This window comes from Arvicanthis niloticus, chromosome 19, assembly GCF_011762505.2.
Source record: "Arvicanthis niloticus isolate mArvNil1 chromosome 19, mArvNil1.pat.X, whole genome shotgun sequence".
In the NCBI taxonomy this organism is placed as follows: Eukaryota; Metazoa; Chordata; class Mammalia; order Rodentia; family Muridae; genus Arvicanthis; species Arvicanthis niloticus.
In genome coordinates, this window is record NC_047676.1 from 32,441,006 (window position 1) to 32,458,661 (window position 17,656).

Genomic DNA, 17,656 nt, shown 5'->3' on the forward strand with positions numbered 1-17,656 from the left:
CTTAAGAAAGTCAACCTTCAACATACTGTGTTGTTTCATGTTCCCGTGAAACCCCTGTATAGAGAATATTTTATGTATTGTATGGATGCATCATCTGTCAATTAAAAAACGAATAGCCCATGGCTTAGGCAGCAAATGGAAAGTGGTATGTTTAGGAGGAGAAAAGATTCTGGGATAGAGCCAGGCAGGGGAAATCCTCAGGAAAGATGTAATGAGATGGAGGCATAGTACCTGTGTACAGGTAACCAGCCATGTGGCAAAATGTAGGTTAAAATGATCAGGTTAATTTAGTTATGATCTAGTCATAGAGGAACCTAGCTATATGACTAAGGTTTTGTAAATATATTTTGAGTCTGAGTTTTATTTCTGGGAGCATGGGGCTGGGAGTAAGAACCAGGGTTTAACAACAACCCCCCTACCTGCCCCCATTAAAGTAAAACTACCATGTGAACCACTGCTATATTAAATAAACAAAAAAAAATGTGAAGGAACCCATAAAATTGTGCATAGGAGAATGAGTCTCATACTCAATGTCATTATTTGCTCATCTCTACTGTGGGAGATTCAGAAGCCATTGGTTCTCGGACACACATCAAGTGTCCTCCAGTGTGTCTAAACGATGGAATCAAGAAATAGGCTTCTCAGGCATCAATTTTGAGAGGAGAAAGAGCCAAACTGACATGTTTCACAAAAATCTATGTGCACTATCTCCTCTCTTTCTCCCCCTCCTCTCTCACACTACACACATACAGTGTTTAGGTGTGCCAAAGTCAGTGGTAACAGAACAATATGGTGGCTGCTATTAGAATTCTTTTTTATTACAATTATAGATTGTTTTATTACTACAGTTGTGTGAGTGTATTTGTGTGAGAGTGAGACACACAGAGAAAGAAAGAGTGGAGGAGGGAAAGGGAGAGGGGGAGGGGGAGGGGGAGGAGAAGAGGGAGGGAGGGAGAGAGAGAGAAAAAGAGAGAGAGAGAGAGAGAGAGAGAGAGAGAGAGAGAGAGAGAGAGAGAGAGAACGCACAGACATGCCATGATGTGCAGGTGAAAATCAAAGAACCACTTATGAGAGTTGTCCCATCTCCTTCTACCATGTAGATCCTAGAGACAAATGCACATGTCTGCCTAGATGAAATTCATTAGCCATCTCATGGGTCATGTCCTGTCCCCAGCCCACAGGGAGAAAGACAAAGACACAAAGAAATAACAATCAAAAAACAAAATGTGCTGTCTCTCTAATTTTGGATAATTACTAAGATGTAAGGGTCTTGAAGCCCTTCCATTAGGATGCAAACCACACACCCATGTGAACAATATACTCCTCTACTTTCATAATGATGCCTAGCTAGGTAAAGGTAATGTGCACTAACAAGTTTATGGGCCTTAGTGAGCAGGAGTAGAGACAGGAGACTTCAGAGGTCATTGAGACAAAAGAGTTACCAGCAGCCAGTAGCCAGTGGTGGCCCTGGAGGCTTCGACTAAACACAAAAGACACACCTTGAATTCCTTTGGCAAGAGCAGGAGTCTTGCTTGGAAACAAGAGTTGGTAGATTTGTAGTTTTTTTTTTTTTTTCACAGAAAAATGAGGAATAGAGAATTTTAACAAGAAACTTTTTTTTTTTTTTTTTTTTTTTTTTGTAATCAAAATATGATCCCACGGTTCTTTCTTAATACTTTCGGTACAGATACACTGTAAATTAAGTAACCTTAGATGTAATTTTTCAACAAAGATTTATATTGAATGTAACCGTAACAATTTTTTTGTAGGCTCGGAACAATACCATGCAATATATTTTCTCTAAAATTATCTCCAAATTTTTAGTATCCATCAAAAGAAGCACGATGGTAAAAATGCTGCCTTCTTTGTTTTCAACTGGCCTCCTACCTAAAAGCTCTTAGCACATACATGGTTTTTATGTGGCTCTTGTCTGAGGTTTGATTAAATCATAACTCAACAATTTTAATTGTTTTCAGAGGTATGTTAATGCCTGTTTTGTACAGGGAGTATATAAATAATAAACCTATGATTTTTTATTTTCAATGCTTATATCAAAGATTTTTTTACTTTTATTGCTTAACATGAAGATAACTAATAATATTTTATCAGTTATGTTGAAGTAACAGTTTTCAAAATTGTTTCTTAGAGAAAAAGATGGGTGGCCAGACCATATGAGAAAAATTTGCTTATTTTATAGAATCCAAGAATTCTATAGGGGTTCATAAAAAAAAAAAACAATATCAGGGTTCTTAACCACTCTTTGCTTGTTACTTATGGTCATACTTTCTGTAGTTTAATGTCATTTTGCTGTGATTCATTTTTGTCTAATAATTCCATATATTTCCAGGAACACTTTTAACCACAGGGTTGAGAACCAAATTCGATAGCATATGTTCCATTACACTAGGTCGTTTCTTGTCACCTAATTCTACTGTAGACCTTATAAGGGATCCTTACCAAGGGCATACTTGAACTTCAGTTTTAAAGCCAATATTGAAATCTTTTACTATGTTATAGGACATCTTTCCACCTGAAAGCAAATGCCTACCCAGACTCCAGAAGATGTTTTTGTTACTTTGACCCCAGCTATCACCTCATTGTCGTCTGATATACTTTGTATTTGATGGGTCTCCTGATTGAACTATAGAAACCCATAGAAACTATAAAACTGGGTATCATATCAGTGATGTGACAGGTCCTGTGCATCGAAAGCAGCTTCTTTTGAAGCTTGAGGGTGAGGAAAAGGAAGGTCTAGGGTAGGCAGAAGACAAGAGTAGAAGACAATGATGTGTAGATGTGGGCAAAGGAGAAAGAAGGTTGTAGAGTAGAGCATAGAGTAGAGGAGGGCAATGGCAGAGGGAGGACTAGGAATTGGGAGGACTAGGGATGGGGAGGACAAGGGCAGAGGGAGGACTAGGAATTGGGAGGACTAGGGATGGGGAGAACAAGGGCAGAGGGAGGACTAGGGTAGAGGAGGATAGAAGGAAGAGGAAGGATGAAAGGGAGAGGGAGACAAAAGGTAAAGGAGCAAGAGTCAACTGGGACAAAAGATGGCTGAGTCTATTGCTTTTCTTCTTTATAGTTCTCAACCCATGGCCATCACACCACACTGAGCTTGTACCGCTGTGAGCAGGATCTGCTTGCATTTACTTGTTGCCATAACTACCTTATTACTTATTTTGAAATGACTAATAAGAATTAAGGATTAATTAAGAAGGGTTCCTTACTGGTTCCCAGGAATGTCTATCTATGTTTGAGCATTTTATACTTTAGAAATACTACTTAGAAAAGGTCACTGAGTTCATTTATTTGCTTCTTTACGGAGCAAAATCATGTCATTTGTTAGATCGAATGAAGATGTGTCAAATATGTACTTTATCAAGTTTTCTAAGAAACAGTTTAGAAATGTTTTGCTTTGCTTAGTGGGAACCTGCCATGCAAAGGATAAATATTTGCTGAACCAAACTATTGAAATGTTTCACAAAGGATGCATAGCTATAATCATGGCAAAGACTATTTGTAGAACTCCAGTACTTTCTAAATGCAGAAACCATTTCAGCTTTATAAACAGAGAGCTTTCAATGTCTAGAACCTACATCATACATAACAGTCTGGGGTTCTGTTCTGAATGTTTTTTTTTTTTTTTTTTTTTTTTTAAACTAGAGTTATCTGGGTTAAGAAACATTAAAAACAAATATCTCTAGGGTCGGGTGTGGTAGAGTATGCTTTTAACTTCAGCCCTCTGGGAGGCATGGACAAGTTGATCTCTACGAGTTCAAGGCTGACCTGGTCTTCATAGTGAGTTCCAAGACAACCAATGTTACACAGTGGGACTTTATCACAATGGCAACAACAACAGTAAACAAACAAACAATAACCAACAAGAAAATGCCAACATCATATTGGCTTATAGTAGTATTTGTGGGATATTTTCTTGATTAATGATTGATGTGGGAAAGCCGATTCCACTGTATGAGGTGCCACCTTTGGTCAGACTCCTGGGTGGTATAAGAAAGCAGCTGAGCAAGCTGTGGAGAGAAAACTGGTAAGCATCCTTTCCCTACAGCTTCTGTCTTTACTTCAATTCCTGCATCCAGGTTCCTGGCTTGTATTTCTGGCCTGACTCAGTGATGGATTGTGGCCCTGGATTTATAAGATGAGATAAATAAACTCTTTCCAAGTTGCTTTTGGTCCTGGTGCTTTTTACAGCAATAAAATCCATACTATAACTAGTGGATTTAAAAAGTTAATTTTCAATTATATTTGCTTGTCAAATTCCCTTATAGTACTATTATAACAGACATTTTTTTTTGTAAAGTATGATATGAATCTCAATAGTTAGGAATATTTGGTGAAAATATTTTCAGAAAATTTAAGAAAAATTTCATTTCTGAAAGAAGTATCTCATGTGGTAGATACAGTGGGAGCTTATCGGGTTATTTCTCTCACCTTAAGATTTTAGTTTGAGCTGCTTTGTAATATCAGTAAGTTATATTAATATATTGTGTGTTGACATTGAACTTATGAGTGATGGTATCAAAAAATAATTACATTAAACATTAAGAGACACATTTAACATAAACAAAGCATGCAAAACATTCACTTTATTGGTACAGAAGCATTTTTTCTAAAATAAATCTTGATGTGATGATGTTTTTGAAGATGTTAATTATATTTCACTTGAGAGATGCATTTGTTGCTTATAATGAAGTATAGATGAATATAAATCGAAAAAACTAAACATAACTGGTTCCAGGACTTTATTAGGCAATTTCACTAGCTACAAATAAACTTTTTTTTAACATTAAGAACACAATTTTATATCTATAAAAAAAATCACATTTTCTATATAGACTATATAGGCATGGATTTTCATTACAACACATTTACTAAAGTATCAATGAACAAATCCTAAAAAGAGAAGGCACAGATCTGACTTCCTCTGGTGAACTCCCGGGGTTAATGAAGGAAACGTCACCAGCTCTACACATTCTTTTTCTCCAGAAATGAAGTAAATCAACACAAATATGTGTAAGCAGCGATCACAATACAGAAACATACTATGGCATTTGAGTTTTCCTTTTTTTCTCATAGGAATTTCAAAAGAAGAGGTAGCTCCCATAAATTTTTCAGAACTCCATCCATGTTCAGACTAGGAAGGGCTCGGTGAAAGTAAAAAAAAAAAAAAAAAAAAAACCACTGGGAATTACTTTAGGAACTCCAGCATGGTTTTAATCTTTGAAAGATAACTTAGGTACCAGACTTAGATATCTTAATTCATATCTGAGGGGTTCTTCAGTTTCAGTTCCTGAAAACCAATTGTTCAATACAATCTGCTTCAGCAATTCTCTTTGTCATGAGTTTTATCTCAGGGACCACTTTCAGTCTCTACCTACTGCCCAGCACCATCCCCTTCTGTGGAAAAAAGCTCTCAGGACTAGACTGTACTAACCTTGGATTCTTTTCTCTCTTTTACTCAAGAGTTTCTTTTGACAAATATTCTACAGTCACTTAGATGACTTCTTGTGGTTCATAAAATAACTCTGAAGCATGACTGATAGGGGTTGGGATGATGGATTCATTGGATTCCTCTCTCATAGGAAAACACACTGAATTCTAGAACAGGCTCTGGTCTTAGCGTTAGAAGGTACTCTCACTTTCCAAGAGCAGTTTTTAAAAATGCATGCCATATTTTTGGTTGTCTCAATAGCTGGGAAATACTATTTCCAGATATAATGGCGTCTAGTCCTCCAACATGCCATTATAAGAAAAATTTAAATTTGATAGCATTCATCTAATGAACAACTCTTTTGATTATTCGAATGACTTTGAGATGATTCTTGAAAATCACTGAATGTGAAACAGCATTTTATTCATGAAACAATATTTCTTCAGATTTTATGATTGATCTTAATATAGGAGAATGGCCATCTCAGAGTTCACAGCAGCCCTGCTGAAAACATTGGGAGGAATTATGTTTAAAGATTTAAAGGAGCAACACAAAATGTATCCATTTAAAAATTGAACTTTTGTGAACATTTCTGAGCAACGTAAGCAAGTATTTCTGATCAACTATATAAAAATCTCAGTAACATGTTATTAATCTGAGATTTGAATTTCACTACTATTTTGTATTTTACTTGACAACTGTAAATATTAAAACAAACAAACAAACAAACAAACAAAAACAGAGACTGGAGGAAATAAGGAAGCTATTTATAGACAAAGTCTAAGCCTAAAATAGACTACAGTGTTGCTTCCAACGTGACCACCTATGTAGATTGTTTGGGTGTTTCCTATTGCACGTGGAAAAGAGATGAACGTTGTGTCTGGTTTTGCTGAGAAGCCAACCAAATAATGGAATCAACTCATGTTAATGAACCTTCCACCATTCTCATAGATCCAAGGCAGCCTATGTTATGTCTTATGATCCAAATTTCAAAGGCAGTGAGAGAAATGCTGTTCCACAGAAGCCTTATCTATTGTCAAATTAGAAACAACCTGTCAGTACCAAATACTGTGTTGGAATTTTGCTGTTCATTCTGAAACTGCTGGAAATAAATACGGATTTAGTTTTCTAGTATAGAATGAAGTTATTAAGCTAGATGATTTTTAATAATCACAAAACATGGCTGATTCATTCATAAACCGGACCATGGAGTCGTGGGAACTCAGCAACTCTCTAAAGCATATGCTGCATGAGATTGCTTAAGTGACATCTTTAAACAAAATATAATTTCTGCTAAAAAAAAATTAAATCCAATTGCAGCAACTAAAGCAAGCCAAACAAGGCAAGCAAGCTGGCAGTGAGTTAAGGCCAGTCATGATGTGCCCTTTTTCTTTAGGATAAGTTTCTTGAGAAGATACAATATAATTACACTTACCACCGACAAGCACAGAATTTTGACTCTTACAAATATATGATCAGAACTAAGAGCTACAAAATTGTTTCACAAGTCAAATAAAAATTACACATTTTTTTCAATTAACACCTTTTACAAATTCTATAGGATGTTTTATTATCAGCATTGGGAAAACAGACAATTTGGAACATTATGTTTAAACTGTGCGTTACACAGGAGCCACCAGTAAGTTATGGCAAATAGAGCATTCACACCATGGTGTCACTGAAAACTAGAGAAAAAGACCAAAAGATAGCAAGATCAAACACTGTAGGGAATTCATTTAGCATCTACTGAGGGCCACTGTGTGTTATTTTCTCTTAGCTGTTCAGGGTGCAAGCACTTGATCTATCCTGCTCCTCTTTGGTTGACCAACCAGAGGAAAGTTAGACCATTGTGTCACTAAATATTTGTAAAACAGTAGAACCAAAAAACTAACAAAAGCATGCATTTCCTGAGACTTCTAGCTCTCTAGTCTGTAACTCCAACAGGTAGAAACCTGAACAGATAGTGCTGCCTAAAAATACCTTAGAACTTCACAGGACTCAAACAGCGTTGGGTGAAGATGTATGTTCAAACATTTATATTTAAATTTACATTAGATCTTGCATCTTGAGATGTGATTGACAGTATATTTAGAGCACTACTGCCCAGTGGTTCTAGTTTCTGATGGTCTTACTTTTCATTATTAATGATTTGCTCCTTAAATATTCAAATAGTCGAACTATTCTTAACCCTGATAACATAGAAAATATTGATTTCAAGAGATAAAATTGCAATAAAACCAGTTAGGCCAATATAGGGTGTGCTTCAATAGTGTGTGTGTGTGTGTGTGTGTGTGTGCGCACGCACACACACACACACACACACACATGCACTTAAACACACACATGCGTGTCTTGCCAAATATTTTATGCTCTGATACATTCTCTGTTAGGTGGCGTTCTGTGAAATGTGAGTTTTCCCAATATGGCTAAAAGTGAACATTGAGGTCACCGTATAAAATATCCTAAGGCTTTTAAAGGATGCCTTGCCTTCTCTCTGCTCACATGACTGTGTAGTAAGAAGGAGACATAAGTCGTAATGGCAGAAGTCTTTGCTATATTGGTCCTTCAGAGTTACTGACAGGAAAGCAAATGTGAAAGTGGATTTATCTGAGTATTTTCCCTCATTACACTCACTCCACAGATTTGTTGTCCTGGATTGAATAACAGTTGGATTTTAGTTTTGTTTTTGCTTTGTAGGACTTGGAACATAAAGTGTCTTAAGTGCCAGCAAAACAAAAGGTACACTAAGACGTCCCTCCACTTGAAGCCTATGGGTAGCCCTTGTGCTCCTAGGACTCAGGAAAGACAAAGCAGAATTGAGGGTCCGATTGATCACATACCACCATTTCCTACAAAAGGCCCACAGTCTGCTTCAGGAGTGTATTCCACCTCACTGCCAGTGGCCAGAAAACAACCAAAGGCATCTTCCCTCTATTTCCATTTTTCTAGGGAAATCTTTTAGGGAATTCTCTCGTGGTTTATTTCTAGTTATTCCCTCTTTAGAAGTTAAGGCAAGTCCATTTATCTCAGTGCCTACTGCCTAGGAGCTAACTGTGTATCCACATGGAAATCATATGTTCAGATTGAAAGTACTTTCTGTGCAGACATCATTAATGGCAGAAACAACAAAACAAACCAACAAACCAACAAACAAACAAACAAAACCCCCTCTTTCCTAGTCTGAAAGTTTCAGTCAAATTCTTCATGTATCCACATAATAAATATCACAAAGATTCTAGGGAAGCATCCAAGTTCAAGAAAATACAATACAATCACTTCTACATTGCATCCATTTTTGCTAAGAGATTAAGAAGCTCTCTCTGTCATATTGTAAGATAGGTAATCGTGTCACTGCAACTGTGCTTGGCAACAGATGCTCCTAAGGTATCAACATCGAGTAGTCAGAGAGCAAATTTATAGGGCACAATGTGGATAATCGATAATCTCTTTTAAACAAGTTCCTGTTTATTTGCTCAAGAAGATCAAGTGAAATAGACAGATACTAGACTTGCAAAAAGATGGAGAAGTTAACAGGGAAATCATTATATTTTGTTAATATTAAAGTCCCAATTTATAATATCTTATAAAAACATTTTGTATGATGCAGTACTGCATTCTCAAATGTTTTGTAACATTTTCTATACATTGCTAAAGGATGCTATCTTTATTTTATTGTTTAGATTTTTGAGATAGGATCTCCTTATGTAACTCAGGGTAGCCTTGAGCTCACAGTGTAGCCCAGGCTAGACTGTACTGATTTTCCTGGCTCTCAAGTTCCACGGTTATAGGCATGTACTCATGCCTGGCTCTGAAATTCTTCTTTAAATTAAATTATTTACTAATGACAGTGTTTTTATTTGAAAAATAACTTTACTATGTTTGCCTATAATCTGTGTATATCTGTATTTGTCTGCACCAGAGTCTGTATGACAAAATACACAGAGAGATCTGGAATTATAAACATATCTGCTGTGTGCATATGCAAGTTATTTAGTCTAAACACATTTTTCACAAACATATTCTTCAATAAAGACAATTTTTATTCACTCTGCAATTGTTGGTCAGTACTGTATTCTAATGAAGAGTATTTATAATCTAAGTCAACTCTTGGTTGTTTATAATATTGAGATGTATACTTGAAATCAAGTCCTTATCTAGAAACAAAAGAATTAAGTCATATGTCTTCCATTTAAATTAATTAAAAGCCAAATGAATTCTTTTTGTCTAGGAGTCTGATACGCATGGAATTTCTTTGTCCGAAGAAACTACTGGTTTGATAATTTCTATGTGTGGAGATAAAGTAATGTGCAATTTCAGGAGCTTCGGCAATTGTAGAGATTTTTACTAATCCCTCACATTATTCCCATGAAACATATAGAGAAGGGTATTGTGCTCTTAGAAGGTGGCCTTTTAGAGTTGTTGAATACTACAAAGATACCACGAAGGATTCAGCACTCAAAAAAATTTTTCCCCTGGCTTACCAAAAGTGATGCCACAGACATTTGTATGAGACTTCAGCTCTTTAGTCTTTGTCTAGTCTCAAGTAGTATGGAACTTAGAATGCTAATTGTAAATGAGTCTATAGAGATCATCCATACTGAAGGAATTTATAAAGAGACTACAAAGATTACAGGGAGAGTCTCAAAAACATTATCCTAATTCCATCTGTATCCCTTCATTTTTTTCTTTCTAAGTTTTAAATGTAAATAAAGCTTCTTTAACCTTTTATTGTGATCTGGGTTTTAGACTTGTGCATTTAGAATTACAATTTTATAGTAGAGTCTCATGGTCTTTCCTTTTCAACTTTTGGAAAAAAATACATTTATTAAGAGAAGTTTTTAAAGTTTAAAGATTTAAAGAAATCAGATTTGTTTTTTTCTGATTTCCACACATTTGTAGTTTGACATTTGCAGGACATTATTATTTAAGACTTTGCTGAATTAAAAAAGCATCTATGTATACACCATTCTTTTTTTTTCTTTTTTACACTGTGAAGTTGATACTCATAGTCCATCCAAAAGTCCGTTTGCATGATAGTCATAGCTGCCTCACACAGAGCCTCTGTGAAATGCACTTGTTTTCATGAAACACAAAATCATTCCAGACTGCCAATATTACTGATGCAGAGAGACTGATTTGATGCATATTTTCTATGACCAAGAATTAGCTATGATTGCCCAATTGCAGATGACTATGGAATATTTTACCAAGTCTCACAAAACAAACACATTTCGGCACAACAATGCAACACACACTATGTTGGGCATTCAATTGTTTTGAGACCCATATAGCATCTAATTAGAAAGAGCGAGCAAGAGAGAGGGAGTGGAAAGGGTAGGGGCCATGAATAATACAGGAGCCCGAGGTTGAAGTTAGAAAATGCAATCTAGTAAACACTCATGAGTTACACAGCACAAACATTAATTCTGAAAAATGAAATTCACTGCTCTTTTCTATTCCTAACACTAGAAGTAGATCTTGGTCACCAAATTGGAAATGACATATTTATAGCAATGCAGAGTATGGTTACAATCACTGAAGACATGGTTTACCCTCATTTCCCACCCATGTCTAAGCCCTAATTCCTTCAGAGACTCAGTGGAACAGGAAAATCAGAGGGCTTATTGATAATATGTCTAATACAATGAGGCTTCTCTATCTTCCTCATGGACACTTCAAAGAGTAATATCAAGTGTTGGCTTCTCCTTCATCAAAGACATAGTTGAGTTTTATGACAGTGCTGATAAAGTCACCAAGTTCTACAAAATCAGCAGTGACAATATTGATGCCACTTTCTCCTGGCTTCTGGGTGCGGATCCACTGCATCATGGCAGGAAGAGCTCTGAGAAAGGAAGCAGAAAGAAAAGTCAAAGAAGGCATGGTGACATCAGTCAAAGGTCTGTGGCTGTTTAATTTACCAAAATAGATATCTCAAATACAAGTAGAACTGGTAGAAAATGACCCCAAAAAACTAGAGTGAAATCTTAAGTTTATTTAAATTTATTCATGTGTATTGCTGGCATATGCATGAGCCACAGTGTGCCTGTGGAGGTCAGAGGATAACGTGTGGGAATCGCTCTCTCCTTCCACAGTGTGAGTTCCAAGGATCAACTTAGGTTGCTATTGTTGATAGCAAATGCCTTTACCTGTTATGTCATTGTCATTACCTGGATTCTTCACTCATGAATAAAACATGAACAAGAGATTTTTATTATATTGGTCTATATTAGACTTTTACCTTTGCAGCTCTCAAATACTGCTATATTTTACAATGAATCAGAAATTTCTCCTCAGGTTTTGCATATTATAATTGCGTACCCTACAAAGCTGTGGGACAAGGTGAGCCATCTATGGTGTGCTTGGCAAATGTTAATGACACTCCCATTGTTTTTTATAAAATGTATAAATAGGTTGCAGATAAGCACAAAGTAAATATCTTGCTTTCAAAAACTCTAAGGTTAAAGCAGGTGAGCAAAAAAAAGTTTCAATATAAGGTATAATCATGGCCCTTTCCTTCCAGCCCACTCACTAAGCATCTAGTACTTACAAGTTCCCACTGTAAGCACTTGAAATATCCAAGAGAAAAAAATACAAATCTGCTAGCTTATAGGATCAGCTGGTTCCCTCAGCAGTTAGGAATGCTTGTAGTCAAGATTGATGACCTAAGCTTGATCCTTGGGTCCCACATAGGGGAAATTAATAACTTGTTCTTGAATATTGTTCTCTGGCAGATGCACTCTGGTATACGTACCATCCCTTGAACATACATGCAATGAGAAAACAAAAAGTGTAGTAAATGTAAGCTTATAGTCTAATATATTAAGACATGTAACAAATGATAAACTTAAGTACATTATTGGCATAGTTGGGCAATGGAAAACGAATACTACAAAACCAAATAAAGAAATGAAAGTATTGGCAGAAAGCTGAGAAAGAGCGGTGTAGATTGCAGCTTAAAAGTGGCAGCTTATTAGGCCTCGCTGATAAGGGGACATTGTGCAAACTTCTGTTGTTTTGAAACAGTTAGTCCATGGCTTTCTAGGAAAAGCATCCTAGCTACTGAATGGCCCGAAAGGGTAGGAGAACTAAACTTGGAAAAGGGGAAAGGAGATTAGTTAAAGACAAGGTAAGGTGTATGAAGAAACTGTGAGGTTCCTATCAGGAACATGGCTCAGCTACTTTTTCTAATGCTGTGACAAAGTAACGGCAAAAGCAATTTGGGGTTTTATTTTGTAGCAGAGATAGCTTGGCCACAGGAGAGTGGGAGGCTCGCCACATTGGGTTGACCATCAGGAAGCAGAGGCAGATAAACACTGGTGTCTTTCAAACTTTTCTGTTTATTTCTTCCTTTTTATCCCTTTTGTATACCCTAAAACATATTTAGAGTGAGTCTTTCTTCCTCAGCTAAATGTCTCTGAAAAAACTCAGAGTTATGCCCAAAGGCTTATTCCTAAGTTATCCCAAAACCCAATCAAATTGACAATAAGAAATAAAGATCACAAACCAATTCCTTATCAGCCTGAGAGTTAGTCCATGGCTGTGCGTACCTAAATGCAACAATTTTTAAATTACTTTTTATTTTTATTTCTTGAGATTATAATGTAATTACATCAACTCTAACCAATAGAAATGCGGAACTGTGGAGCCCAGGGCCAGTGCAAACATCTATAAAATAACTGGTATTTAAGGCTCAGGGATCATTGAGAAAGTGGAGGCAGGAAGACTGTAATAGCCAGAAGATCAGAGGGTTTGCCATGAGAATGTGCATCTTAGGAATGTCAGAAGCTACAACCATAAAGTCACACCAACATGGCTGCCTAAACATGAGCTGAACAAGGACAACAATAGCCATGCTAAAGTGGATGTGGGAAAGCCCACAAGGCACCACAATAAGAAGTACATCACTTTTAAACCATAGCAATCCACTACTTGTCTCTATGGGCTCATGGAAATTTCATACTTTAAAATATATCCAATCTAACTTCAAAATTCCCATAGGAATTGAACAGGCAAGATCAATAGCACTCAAAGCCAAAAGTCTCTTCTGGGATTCAAAACAATCTCTTAACTGAGAGCTCTGGGGAGAAATGTAACAACTAAGTTATATTCTTCCAATATACAATGTTACAGAGTAAACGTTCCTTTTAAAAATGAACGGATATGAGGACAACAAAGACCTGACCAAAACAAACTCAAAATCTAATAGGGCAAATACAAAATACAACCCTGTCAAACATCTGAAGTCTGTGTTGTTGCCATGTGGACATCCAAGATCTTGCACAGACCAACCCTTCTGGCCTCGGGACCTGTCTCATTCCATGATTTTATTGGCAAATATGCAACAATCCGGGCATCTCCAACATCCTGAGTTATCTACTGTGACTTAGACTTGAACACAGTTTCTTCTAACACACCCCAAAACCTCTTTGTTGAGAATTTAATTTTATCACAGAGTTTTGTAGCCTTAGCTGCTTTTCCAAAGCCTCATTTCAAACTTCTACCACCTATACATTTTTTTTTTTTCATTTCATAAGCTTGTAAAATCAGCAATCTCTGAATGATGCTGGAAAATTCTACTGCCAGGTCAAAATGCAGTACAGCCCTTCTATCATAGATGTAATGGTCTTTGTATGCCTTAGTTACTGAACATAAGAAGAACATTCTTAAATGCTTGCTTTGGAGCAGGGCATCCCTTCAGTGATATAGCTAATTCAGTCTCTCTCCTTTCAAATGAAGGTTCTCTCTGACTGGGAGCTTTGGTGGTTGATGTCTTGCCCTTAAGGAAAATTCTTATTTCTCTACTCAAAATACACTATTTCTCATTATTTATTGCTCCTCTTACGGTAAAGCTAGGTAAGTTCAGTGAGCAGAAGCCACACCATGGCCTGAAAGCTCTGTTGCTTTGAAACATCTCCCATTGGGTTGCCAAGACTTAAAACAGAGATGATGGGGAATAATGTGGGAATATCAGAGATAAATTTGTGCATCTGTAGCAACTGATCTTCAAAAGTGGTGCTAAGAATATGGGTTGGAGAAAGGATGTTCTTTTCAATAAGAGGTAATAGAAACAAGGTCTTTACAAACAGAAGAATGAAGTCAGATCTCTATTTATCTACAGTTACATAAAAGAATCAGTGACTGAGCTGGTTTAAAAATGCAAACATAACTCATAATTACAATACTGCTAGAATAAAATATAGTTGGAACACTTCAAGACATTAGAACAGACACAGGATTTTCAGAAATGAGATCATATATTTTTCTTTTCCTTTTCTCAAGTGAAAGTAAAAAAAAATAAGACTAAATAAAACTTAAAGGCTCTTCATAGGTAAGAAAACAGTCAACAGATCAGAGTTAACTCGCAGAATAGTGAAATATGTTCATGCAGTATACATTGAACAACTGAGTATATCCAAATTGCAGAAAGAACCTAGACTATTCAATAGAAAAAGCAAAGTAAATATTGTTCAACAAATAATCTGTTCTAAAAATAGACAGAACTAGATACATATTTCTCAAAAGAATATGTAAATAGCTGACTTGTATGTTAAAAGTTTTCAGCATCGCCTATTGTTAGATTATAACAAAAATAAAATAACTTTAGTTAGATTAGTTGTCATCAAAAAGAGATGGGCTTAGGGATGAACTCTGTGGCCCTAAATTTAGAATGTGTGAAACCCTGTGTTCAATACCCAGGACACACACACACACACACAAGATAACAAATAATTGTGAGATTACAGAAACAATGAAACACTTTGGGCCATAAATTAGTAGCCATTTAGGAAACAATAAAGATGTTCCTCAAAAATTTATTAATAGAATCCATTCTATATGGCTGGATTTACAGTCAAAGCAATAAAAATCAGTGTGTCAAAAATGTATGTACTCATATATTAATGCTTCAATATTAAAAAAAAGCCAACAAATGGTAGCAATCCAAAGGTCCATCAACAGATGAATAGATGAACTTAAAGGAATACTATTCTTCCTCAAAAAGAATAAAGGATTTTTATTTTCAATGATATTGATTGAACTGGATGGTACTACATCAAGCAAACTAAAAGGTAAGTACCATGTAAATTCACTTACATGTGCAATCTAAAAGTGTTTACCCTCATAAATGTTGGTAGTAGACTGATGGTTACCAAAGCCTAGGAAAAATTCAAGAAACAGAGTATGAAGAAGGCTTAGTAAATAAGTTGGTAGTGAGATAGAAGAAAGAAGTCCTGTGTTCTTATACAGAGAGAAAAGTAAAGCAAAAACTTGTATTCAAACAAATGATAATGAAACATATTATATATTTATAGAACAAGCTAGAATTAATAATTTAAAATTCTTCCCTCACAAAGAAAGAATAAGCATTTGAGGAGATCAATGTATTTACCTTGGTTTGGACATTACACAGTATGTGTATAATGAAACATCAGCTGGTGGTTCATAGTTATCTATAAATATGTGTCAGTTAAGAAAAAGCAATGAGCCTATAGGATGATACAGATAGAAACAGTATGTCCAGCTGTGGAATAGCAACAATGTGTCTTAGAAATGGATAGAGGTGACAAATGACAACTTGTATAGGATTGGATGTAGACATGCAGATGCTACTCACTACCTAAAAATTATTTAGGTCATTCACTAAACCTCTGACAATAGGCACAGACACGAGAAAGAGCACCATGAATAAAATCATCCAGAATTGTGTGGACAGAGAAGAAAGCAACACACTTGAAGGTCAGCAGTTTTCAGGGGATGGGTAGGAATAAGAAGGGAAAAAAATTAGAGGTCATGAAAAAAATAACTTTGTGGGACTGAAGCATGGGATGTGTGTCTGGATGCTTCTCCAGATGCTGGAAAACACCCGTACAACTCAATCCATCTGGGCAGGGTTAGATGAGGAACTTTTGGCTACACTAAGGCTATGAGACACACTAACATGGCGTAGAGTAAGTAACCATTGATAGTGATTACACATCATCATTGTTGTTTGTTTGCTTGAGAAAAATGGACATTCTGGGACTTGCTTTGTAGACCAGGCTAGGCTGGAAGTCAAGCAATCTTCCTGCTTCTGCCTCCCAAGTGCAGTGATGAAAAAGACCTTCACCATCACAACTGGCTCTATACTAAAGTTCTGAATCATATCTGTAAAATTTTGGTCCATGTTCCTAAATCTCTCCTTATTTGTTTATAAACCCACTGAGGATATGGTTGCTTCTCAAATTCTCTCAAAGGTTCCTTGCTTTCAAAAACAGACTGGTGGGTAGGGAAATTTGGTTCTCACAGCAGCAAGAGTTACTGGAAATTCCTAACTTAAAATAAATATCCTAGATCTCTAAAACAACGACACATAAGCATCCTTGCCTATTAGAAGTGTGCTACACTGACGTGTGTGCAGCCACTCGGGTTTGGAGCCCATCAGTCTCTTTTGGATTCTTTTTTTTTTTTTTACGGTTCCAAGTGGGGTTTATTAAGGAGATAGGGCAAAGATGGAGAGGGGAAAAGTAGATGAAGAAGATGGAAAAAGAGATCGAGGTCAGGGAGTTCTCTGTTTTGGATCCATTGAAGCAGATGAAGTATCCCTGTTCTGGGTACATACAGTATTGTTCTTGCATTTACAAAAGATATATGTATCTGGGAAAGAATTCTGTGAACCGAGTCCATTTCCCAGGAAGAATATTTTTCCAATGTCTAACTCGTCCTTCATCAGTGAGAGGAGGAGTAAGTAACAGATGACAGGCCCAGTGTTGATTCTATTCATCTTAACTGAAGGGATTGTTCCCTGGATCTCTAGGGTACCAGGTAACCAGAGGCTCATGAGCACTCAAATCTCCATCTCAGAACCATGACCACTGTAGATAGACGCAGAGGCCCTCACAACACTGAGATTAAATTCCTGGTCCCCAAATTTTTATCCCTATGGAGAGAGGTCAGGAGGACACAAACAAGCACTCTGAATATATTATTATTACTATTATAATTTTATTATTATTATTATTATTATTATTATTATTATTATTATTATTATTATTCTATAACAGAAGGCTTTGATGAGTGCTGGAACATTCTTTCAGGGTAGCATACATATAGTCCTCAAATGGAACACAAGTAATAGGTTGGAAATATTTCACTGGGCCATGAGTATATTTCTAATTTCTGTGTATACATACAAACATACATACATACACACACACACACACACACATACAT

The 17,656-nt window shown here is 36.3% G+C and overlaps 1 protein-coding gene across 1 annotated transcript in view; it reads right to left on the reverse strand.

Annotated features, from left to right (window-relative positions):
• Window positions 1-10,434: 10,434 nt before the first annotated feature.
• The window catches only part of Plcxd3 (phosphatidylinositol specific phospholipase C X domain containing 3), a 147,912-nt gene continuing 140,690 nt past the window's right edge, over window positions 10,435-17,656 (reverse strand). The window contains exon 3 of the mRNA XM_034523552.2: window positions 10,435-11,291. Within this exon, the coding sequence (XP_034379443.1) occupies window positions 11,138-11,291 (154 nt within the window). The 3' untranslated portion in view covers window positions 10,435-11,137. The remainder of the gene's footprint in view (window positions 11,292-17,656) is intronic.